Consider the following 10,217-nt stretch of genomic DNA (forward strand, 5'->3'; position numbering starts at 1 on the left):
GCTCTCACCTCTCTTTTCCGAAGAGTGCCGACCATGCACCCTTCGGTAATCTCCGGATTTTCGCCAATTGTCAAGCGAAAGTATGTTCGACAAAGTTTGTTGTTGTTGTCGTGTGGCGCTGAGCGGAATTGGCGTGCTGGCGAAAACGGTAAAGTTTTGAGCTTCGGGAAAAGTGAGTTTTACCATTTAAAAATTCCTCTCACATTTTTATTAATATAATGAGTGTGTTTGAACCAAATTTGAAAGTTTTTTATCGATACTGTCTGGTTTTACTCAATGGTTTACGGTCAGTCATATCGTCTTTTAGAAGTTGGTCATGGAAGGACGTGTTTATGAAACTGCTGGCGTGTTATGTTTTGATTGGCTTGAAGCAGTGTTTCTGCCCTGAGAGCTCACAAAGTAAGTATGGTTGCTACGCGACTGGCAGCACGATGCCATCTCGTCGTACTTTTCGCATAATCTCGTGCAATTATCAACCACGAACAAATTCTCCAAAAAATATAACACCTGTGAAGCTCATTTTAATATGAAAAGGCCATAGTCTACTGAGACGACCATGCAGCAATAGGCATGCCGCGTTGCTAGTCTGTTTTTCTATTTGTCTGTGTCTGTATGTTACGTTTACTTTTTCTGTAGCACATACAAGCTATGCAGATGACATTGTAGGTAAAATGTTACAGTTCCGTCTGCCACAAATGTCTGAATGACTGCGTGCATCCATTGGCAGGCGGTAGAAGTTGCAACTGAAAAATGACCTGAGAGCAGCGCTGCCCTCAGGGCAGCTCACAGCGGAGTAAACATGCATATGCACAATATTGAATGACGTCACAAATTATTTGAAAACAGTCCTAGACCACATACCAATCTGCCCTGAGGGTAGCAATATATATGAGCTGCCCTCAGGCCAGACTTACATTTCCTAATCTTTACAGCATTGAATAGGATATATCAGAGCTGCCCTCAACGCAGACATGTTGGACAGACATAGGGTACTTGCCCGCGCTTACGCGGACTGGGACTATTTTCAAATAATTTGTGACGTCACTGAATGTTGTGCACATGTTTACTCCGCTCTGAGCTGCCCTGAGTCCAGCGCTGCCCTCAGGTCATTTTTCAGATGCAACTTCTGCCGCCTGCGCATGCATTGCACTCAATGTTTATCTGTGCGTCTCATTAAGAAAAGAAAAAGAAAAAAACTAATTGGCGCTCGTCTGCATACTTTCTATTTAATTTTGTCTACCCGGGGTGACTCGGGTCTTTTTTTACCTAAAACGTGTTTGTGCCGCACAAAGAAGTAAACGTAATATATAGGCATGATCTTCCCTCGAAGCTTACATATACAGTTTAAGATGCTGGGTACATGGATATTCCGCATTGATGAGGAATATTTTCTATAAAACTGTAACACAGAAGCAATGTCGATCAATGTAATTTGCATTAATGTATACTATTCCACCTCTCATCTTGCACTGAGAGATATAATATTCAGTCGCTCTTGTTTTGATGTACACGCTAAAGACCAAGGCGTATGCGATACACACAAATAAAGTTTTTATACTCAAAATGAAGGATGAAATTTTAATCAAATTGCCTTATTTTTCTCTCAACTTTACTAAACTTTGTGTCTCTACATGCAGAAATTGTGAGGTAGCGGTCCATAAAGTTTGTATTTGCAAACTCAGAAAGCTCTTATATATATCGATTAACCCGTAACGCGATCACTTTGCCGTAGAAAGAATACATTGATAAATGGAGCTTCTTATTTTACTTCTCGTGTAGTTAAACGCGAAAAGGCAAAAATACAGGTTAAGCCTACTTAAGAATTTCATTTGACAAAATCTAAAAACAAAAAAGGCAAAATGGAAAAAGACTATTTCATATTAAAATAGAAAATAGCTTCGACAGAGTTATCTCTCTTTCGTTGCGAACTTTCAAACAGAAATAATCTACTGGTGACACGTTTATTTCAGATCTATACAATCTGCCAGTAGAAAATTACGGAAATGCACCTAAACATCCTAAAAGGATGTGATCGTTCAAAATTGGAGAAGGTCTTATAGAAGGTGAAAAATTTTGAAAGATGTATGCAATTTTACCGACCAATGTGGAAAACATGCGCCGTGAGTGTAGGCGACAAAGTTTTGACTTCGGAGGAGGGGGATTATATTGTATTCTTCCACTTGCTGCATGTCAAGTCATGCTACCTCCCCTCACAAAACCCGAATTTCCCACTCCAAATATCTTCTTCACAGCTATAATGACGAATCACTCACCTGAGCAGACGGTAGACGCTGAATCAGAAGAGAATGAACCACTTTCATGGCGGCAATTTTTGACACTGCTTTCAATGCCAGTACACTGGATGGCGTCTATCTGTTGATTGGTTGTTGATGGACACGTGATACAACTATCCTGAACGGCACCGTGCAAGTATCCTGAATGGATAAAGAAAGCATTGTAGTTGAATGTGTGTGGTCGGACAGAAATCTCTAGAGATTTTTGCCCTTATAGCCGAGGAAGGGAATCAAGTTTACATCGGGCATTAAAACTATACATATTAAAAACACTCTGACTGTAAACAACTTGATAGAATTTGCTTCTCTTGGGAAATTTCATTTTCGCATAATTTTGTACGAACATTTTAAATTTCAGTTATCGTATGGTGATAGATAAACAGATAACAGCAGTCACTTACTGTCTTTACTCTTGTGCATAATATGCAGAGTCCAGTATTATATTTTGACTTAATTTTGACTTACGTATATATACACACGTATATACACACGTATATACATAGAGATGCATAGAGACTGCCTGCCTGCCTGCCTGCAGGCAGGCAGGCAAGCAGGCAGGCAGGCAGGCAGACAGACAGACAGACAGACAAACAGACATATGTAACCGAGAAAACAATAAACATACCAAGTTCTCTGCAAACTATGTCAGCGTTAGTTTTGCTCCAATAGGTATCTGCAACAGACAACCAATCCGTTCCGGAATAGACTTCTACATAACTTCCGTTGACGTTGACGTTGCTTCCGTTGACGTTTGAAGTTGCTTCAACCTCTTGGTTGAACTGAACAGCACCTGACCGATCGAAACGAAAAGTGGAATTACAATGTTCAGATTTTCCCGCAAACATAATAACGCTGCTGTGATGGAGATGACAAATCAACTTTCATGGACAAGCGACATGCTTTGAGAGTTTCTGTTAAGAATGGCTTTTAATTTCATGATAATGGAACATTATAAGGTCGTTGCAGAAACAAAACTTATTAAGAACTGGCACTACTTCAAGATTTTCAAGACGTAAAATTTACGCTTCTTGTTTACGGCACCAAAGAGACGAGGGGCAAGCTGGAACTACCAAACGACCCTATGTTGTTTGAATACGTATATACTCTACGCTAGTTAGAACAGTACGATTCTATTATAAAATTGCCTTGATGCCGAGCTGTGTCGACCAACAAAACGTGTCCTCTTCACACGAAGTGCCCCAGTGTAGTCTCCGCAAGCTCTTGTCCACAAATGCCTTTTTAAGTAGAATTTTAGTTTAAGATAATTGTACCTTCACACATGACGCCCGCATCGACTGCATGGTCGCATACAGCTGGCTTCTTGTGCTTGCAGTCCAGGAGACTCGTTTCTGATCCATCACAATACATATCCGATATGCACGTTTGTCCTGTGCCTTCGCCGAAGTCAGCTGTGGTTGAAACTTGACGATGTCCGAGCGGAAAACCTTGTACAATACGAATTATAAATATGGAAAGTGAGCAACTTTGACGGTAAAATTAATTTGTTTTCTACTTAGACTTAAATAATACACAAGGAAATCAAAATAAAAGAAGCAGATATTACATCATTTACATGTGACAAATCACATGTACGTAAACACATATTTATCGAAGGGATTACTATGAATACATGGAAAGGTATGTCAGTTGTATTTGTAGCACATTTAAGATAGTATGCGGCTCGAAAAACTAAGACGATGAAATTTTTTCTTAAGCCAAGAGCTTTAAGACGAGTCCCCCAAGCGGTAGATAAGAAAAGAATAATGTTTGAGAGTCAAAATATCTTTCCTCGGGGCGAATTTGTCCTTAATTCATGATATTTTTCCATAATCATATTCGAAAAACTAAGCTATGACTTATCAAACTTACTACCAATGACTTCCGATTAGAAAGTGAATGTATATAAAGCTGTTTGAATTTTTGAGAGTTGCATTGCATGTTGAGGTAGTGAATTATAATTTACCATGTCACTATGTCCATAATTTGTTCTCAGCGGCAAACGACCACTGGCGTATACGTAGGAAGTACTCCTTTGATCATTACTCACTTTCTGACCTCAGACAATATACTGCGCGCGCACAGTAAGGCCAAAATGAAAAAAGTGCCTTAACTTTGCCAGTGGAAACGCTGTATGGAGTTCAAGACGCCATTTGCCGCTAATTATGAAGAAACGTTCAAAATTAGGGGGGGGGGGGGAGGGAATTACCTCCATGAAAATTTTTTGTTTTTTTGTCTGATAGTTTTTAAGCAGGGCATAAGCGGATTACCAAGAATCGTACATTTTTCTCTGCCGTTGTTCACGTAAAGAAGATGAACTGACAATATGTCCTGTTTCGAAGTTCGCCTATTGGTTAAATTCTGCAGAGCTCAGCTACCGGAAAAAAATTGTGGGTAAGGCCATTTAAAGAAAACTCTTTGTTTGCCGTCCGAGTCCTTGAATTTTCGAAAAAACTACCAGCCATCCAGGGAAAAAATAAACAAACACAGACAAAAACAAGTGTATGAACAAAGGTTCAATCTTTATTTGGTTTCTTTTGGAAAAAATATATTTTTATTTGTAATAGTGTTAACATTGTGTTTGTTTTCTTAATTTTCTCTGAAAACTCACCAGCACGCGGGCTGCAAAAAAAAAATTCATTTAAAGCGCCTAACTGTAAAAAATTACAAACGTTTTACTTACCGAGCTGCTTGCAAACTACATCTGCTGCATGTGAGTCAAACCAATCTGTGTAAACAGTACCCCATTCATTATCGATCAGAACTTCAACTCTGCCCTCGTATGGTGTGCTACCACCAACAAGCCGAACAGATTTATCTATAAAAGAAGGGTATCGCAGTTAGCTGAATTAAATGCTTTCAAGAGGGCGCAGCCAATAAAAGATACGATATGCTCAATTCAGTCATTTTTATGGCAAATTGTTGTCGAGTAAAAACGAGAAATTAAAAGTGTTTTTGTATATTTTTAATCGAAACAATTGGACAGGAATAATATCCAGAAAAAAAATCGATACTTTGTTTCGAAGACGTTCTGAAATTGACGACGTTAGTCGAAAATAAACATCTCAGGATGTACAGTTTGTGAAAGAAGACTACATTTTTCAAATTCAAATTCATAGGGAAGATATGAGGATCAAATAGTCAGCTACATATATGTTTAATGTGAGCAATAAGTGATTTTCCTCACCTTGACATTCGACTCCTGCATAGCGGTTTCCAGAACACGACGTTATACTGCTGAACGGACTCTCGGTTTTGCAGTGAAATACAGTTGTTTCGTATCCTTCACAGTCAACTCCTGACATCCAAATTTTCCGTAAGCTGTGAGTTTCTTCAAAGACACGCAAAGCGCCATCTGAGTAACCTGGAAAAGGGTATTCATAATCAATATAACAGTCGTCATTACAGTTATCATTTCCATAATGATGATCAACATCATCATCACCATCATCACCACCACCACCACCACAATCATCATCATCATCATCATCATCATCATCATCATCATCATCATCATCATCATCATCATCATCGTGGTCGTCATCGCTATCATCATGGTCATGATCATCATCTTCGTCAGTTGCAACATCAAAGATGATTTATCAAGATTACGTAATGTGTCATTACTCAGCGTATATCAAACATTCTCAATTGATATGATTATTTTTAAACCAAAAAATCATCAACAGTACAAGTGTGCAAGTAATTCAAAGGATTCATTTCAAATCTGAGTAGGAACAGGAAACCGAACAGTATGTTACATTTTTTTCATATGGATAGGATAACCATTAATTTCAACATTTTTTCGCTAATTATCAGAGAACGTAAACAAACCTAGTTCACGGCAAACAACATGAGCATCGTTCATGTCCCAGCCTTCACTGCACACGGCTCCCCACTCCAAATCATAAAACACCTGTACCTGGCCACGGTGGCTGGAATTTCCTCTGAGGCTAACAAGACCTGCCACAAAGTTGAAACATGAATTGGAAATTTGTCAAGGAATGTAATATAACATTACAAATATCATACATTATTGTAGACTCTCACCCTTCTTTATTTTTGTCATAGTAAAGCCTGATTACGAGTATGCTTAAGGACTGGCTTAATCAGACCGTTGAGTGCACATTTATGAGTTATGTGAGATATTGAAAACTACATGGCGAATTTAGGCCTGAGAGAGAGAGAGAGAGAGAGAGAGAGAGAGGAGAGAGAGAGAGAGAGAGAGAGAGAGAGAGAGAGAGAGAGAGAGAGAGAGAGAGAGAGAGTAGCAATTTTGATCAAACACACTCAGATCGGGAGGGGAATCGGAAATACGATTATCCCTATTGTGTGTCATTCAGATCTTGATGAAAAACTGAAATGATCTTGATTTTTTCTGTTTTGTTTTAAAGTTTATTGTATTATAGAGTATCTATGCTTCATCTTCCTGTGAAAAGATACTCGTAAATTGTGAAGAAAAACATCGATTCCCAAACCTGTATAGCTACAAAACGACATCATCGAAGTTAACAATCGGGAAGTTAATGTGAATAATTTTTTGACAAATTCAGTCCACGTTTTGTCGATAGAGATGACGATTAAAGAATGCCTCTTTGGTATTTTTTCTATCCTTACTTTTAACGGTCTAAATTTCAATTGTATCGTGAATTTTGATAACACTTGCGAAGATATATTATGGTGAAGGGTTGTATGATCCTTTAGTGTTACCTGTGGGTGGGTAAGTAAGTAAGTGAGTAAGTAAGTAAGTGAGTGAGTGAGTAAGTGAGTGAGTGAGTGAGTGAGTGAGTGAGTGAGTGAGTGAGTGATGATGAGAGTGAGTGAGTGAGGTGCGTGAGTGAGTGAGTTAGTTAGTGAGTGAGTGAGTAACTAAATAAGTGAGTAAGTAAGTTAGTAAGTAAGTAAGTAAGTTAGTAAGTAAGTAAGTAAGTTAGTAAGTAAGTGAGTAAGTTAGTAAGTAAGTAAGTAAGTAAGTTAGTAAGTGAGTGAGGTGAGTGAGTGAGTGAGTGAGTGAGTGAGTGAGTAACTAAATAAGTGAGTAAGTAAGTTAGTAAGTAAGTAAGTAAGTTAGTAATAAAGTAAGTAAGTAAGTTAGTAAGTAAGTGAGTGAGTGAAACGTGATGTGAGAGAGTGAGGAGTGAAGTGAGTGAGTGAGTGAGTAAGTAACAAAATAAGTGAGTAAGTAAGTAAGTAAGTAAGTAAGTAAGTAAGTAAGTAAGTGAGTAAGTGAGTGAGTGAGTGAGTGAGTGAGTGAGTGAGTGAGTAACCTAAATAAGTGAGTAAGTAAGTAAGTAAGTAAGTAAGTAAGTAAGTAAGTAAGTTAGTTAGTTAGTAAGTAAGTAAGTAAGTAAGTAAGTTCAAACATCTAGAGCTCGTTTACATAAAAAAGATGTAAGTTATAATGTGCGATGTATTTTGTTTACTACATACCAAGCATTCAAGCATGCACTTATAAAATCAAAGGCAAGTTCTTGGAATATTTCGTATTCGTGTGGTTGTTGAAAGTTGTGGTTGTTATCTTGTAAAAAACACGAAACAAACCCGATATCGAAGGTGAGTGAGTGAGTGAGTGAGTGAGTGAGTGAGTGAGTGAGTGAGTAAGTAACTAAATAAGTGAGTAAGTAAGTAAGTAAGTAAGTAAGTAAGTAAGTAAGTTAGTTAGTAAGTAAGTAAGTAAGTAAGTAAGTAAGTAAGTAAGTAAGTAAGTAAGTTAGTTAGTTAGTTAGTTAGTAAGTAAGTAAGTAAGTAAGTAAGTAAGTAAGTAAGTAAGTAAGTATTTTAAACACGTTTGGAATTAATTTGCCATGGGATAATTTGATAGTGGAACAATGCCAGTTTAATCTGCAAATGTAAGCTCATCTGCTTTTGTCTTTAAGCAATACTCTTGTTTTTATGGGTAATTTGTCATATTGCAATATTCAGCTATAGGGCACCTGACACTTTTCATAAATTTGAATAATATAAAGATCAAAGTCTCCCAAATTAGTTCCAATGATGTTTTTAATATGTGAAATTAAATTGTATTTCAAAGTTCATATGGAAGTAATGTACCTTGACACACTACTCCGGCAATCTTTCCGATGTCGACGTCATTTCCTGTGTCGATTTCCTGTGAAAATGGACATTCCATAAGCCTACTTTCATCCCCTTTGCAGCCAAACTGTGTCAGCCATATTGGACCCGCTGTGTTCCTTCCGAAAAATGGCTCCCTTTTCACCTCTTTCGCCGATCCATAACCTTGGATGAAAACACAGGGTTTGAGTGACATTTCATCAGGTATAACATTCAAGGGGAGATAAATTATCATTCAGGCTTTACGGCATCACATTAGACATCGATCTGTCAGAGATATCAATCACTGAACATACATCAGAAGTGATACCAAGTCGATACCAAGTGTTTTTCACCCCATGGCGTATGATAAACCCTAGCTGCTATGCGTTCTATTTCCTATTAATAGCTCCCTTTCTGTAAACGCAATTCTTGATTCAGCGTCGGTTTGCCTGTTCATAGTGTTGTTTTGTTATTTCGATTTTGTCGCAAGTTAACAGAGAAATGCCCACCTCTATCCGAAGAAATGAGTGCATCCACATGTAATTAATGACGGCGCCTCACTAAGAGAAAAATCCTACGAAACAAAACCAGTAGTAGTGATATTACTCTGTGATTTAAAAGTAAATTGATTGCATTTGCCTTGAAAGCTGCTTCAGTACCTAGTTCCAAGCAAACAACTTGGGCATCGTCGAGATCCCAACCGTCACTGGACACCGATCCCCATTCACCGTTGTAGTAAACCTCCACTCTACCCTCATAGAACCTAGATCCACCGACCAATCGCACCTCACCTGAAGAATATAAAAAATGACGCGTTATTCTGCTGCCAATTTTGGTGAAAACATTTGACTAAATTTTAGTTCCTAAAATCATAACATCACATGCATTTCAAATGGCAAGCACGCGAAACATGAGTTATCAGAGCAGCCACGACAAAAACAGCAGGTATACTGTTTAAAAAGACGCATTTCCTATTCGTCCATGGCACCTTCTCCGACTTTCGTGTTTCCAAAGTATGTTTCTTTGAACAGAATTTGATAGATTCACTTCGCCATGATGGGTATTACCATGAAATAACTTTAAATGCAATCCACGTGTTATTGGAAGGATGCCACTGCATTACGATAATCGTACCTGTATGCAGTGTAGCGTAGAGAAAGCGCGCTGACTTACTTTTACATTTAATAGACACATCTTTGTTATGGTCACATTCCGTTGGTACAGTCGTATTGATAGAGCAATTCCGTAGAGAAGTCAACTCTTGGACAAGTTCTGGCGGTACAGTCGTGTCTATGGAGCCATTGAACAGAGACGGTATATCTTTCTCACACTCTACATTCCACCAGGAAATCGGACCAGAACCCTTTCCGAAAATGGGTGTCGAAAAGACATCTGATACACCAAGATGAAAGCCTGAAATTTTTACACGAAATATGGTATGATAGAATCTGTAGCCTTAAGACGCTCATAAAGCACTTCATTGACAATGTTGCATGTCAGCATATAAACTGAACTGTGTCGGTATTTGGGAGATGGATTGGAAACTTGTCGAAACATAAACTTTGAGACTTTTCATAGTCCTATCTCCACGTGGTTTGACGTTTCAGTAGAAACGACAGAAATTCACCATCGGCTTTAATTTGTTAGGCATGGTCACACAGTTTGTGCTTCGTACACATTCAGTTATTTCAGAAATGGCAATCCTCAAGACTTACATGCGATTATTCACTTCAGCACAATGTGTGTATTGTGTGTGCATTACTACCGAAAGATGCGCTGTTGCCGCTCAGACTTTGATATGTTAAGGCACATTGACATGTTGTTCACACGCTGTGAAAAAACTCCAGTGGTGAAAATGACGTAAACGATACC

At 38.3% G+C, this 10,217-nt stretch overlaps 1 protein-coding gene and 1 long non-coding RNA gene across 2 annotated transcripts; both read right to left on the minus strand.

Moving 5' to 3' along the window:
* Nucleotides 1–3,574: 3,574 nt before the first annotated feature.
* On the minus strand, nucleotides 3,575–5,632 carry LOC139141491 (uncharacterized). Its single transcript, XR_011554198.1, has 3 exons — nucleotides 5,479–5,632; nucleotides 4,975–5,109; nucleotides 3,575–3,739 (listed from the first exon to the last, which is right to left on the minus strand). It is a non-coding gene; the product is annotated as an uncharacterized lncRNA (long non-coding RNA).
* A 467-nt stretch (nucleotides 5,633–6,099) lies between these two features.
* On the minus strand, nucleotides 6,100–9,996 carry LOC139141627 (scavenger receptor cysteine-rich domain superfamily protein-like). The gene is made up of 5 exons (XM_070711219.1): nucleotides 9,973–9,996; nucleotides 9,519–9,708; nucleotides 9,005–9,136; nucleotides 8,343–8,528; nucleotides 6,100–6,254 (listed from the first exon to the last, which is right to left on the minus strand). The coding sequence occupies exons 1-5, from the start codon at nucleotides 9,994–9,996 to the stop codon at nucleotides 6,100–6,102; spliced, it is 687 nt and encodes a 228-aa protein (XP_070567320.1).
* Nucleotides 9,997–10,217: the final 221 nt, after the last annotated feature.

Source organism: Ptychodera flava, chromosome 10, assembly GCF_041260155.1.
Source record: "Ptychodera flava strain L36383 chromosome 10, AS_Pfla_20210202, whole genome shotgun sequence".
Taxonomy (NCBI): domain Eukaryota; kingdom Metazoa; phylum Hemichordata; class Enteropneusta; family Ptychoderidae; genus Ptychodera; species Ptychodera flava.

What these genes read in the sequence shown, in the direction of transcription:
- LOC139141627 (XM_070711219.1), bottom strand. Translation starts at nt 9,996, where the DNA reads ATGCCTAACAAATTAAAGCCGATG. An exon ending in AGTTGTTTGCTTGGAACTAG is followed by an intron (nt 8,529 to 9,004) that starts GTACTGAAGCAG and finishes TTTTCATCCAAG; the next exon opens with GTTATGGATCGGCGAAAGAG. An exon ending in TGCCGGAGTAGTGTGTCAAG is followed by an intron (nt 6,255 to 8,342) that starts GTACATTACTTC and finishes ACTTTGTGGCAG; the next exon opens with GTCTTGTTAGCCTCAGAGGA.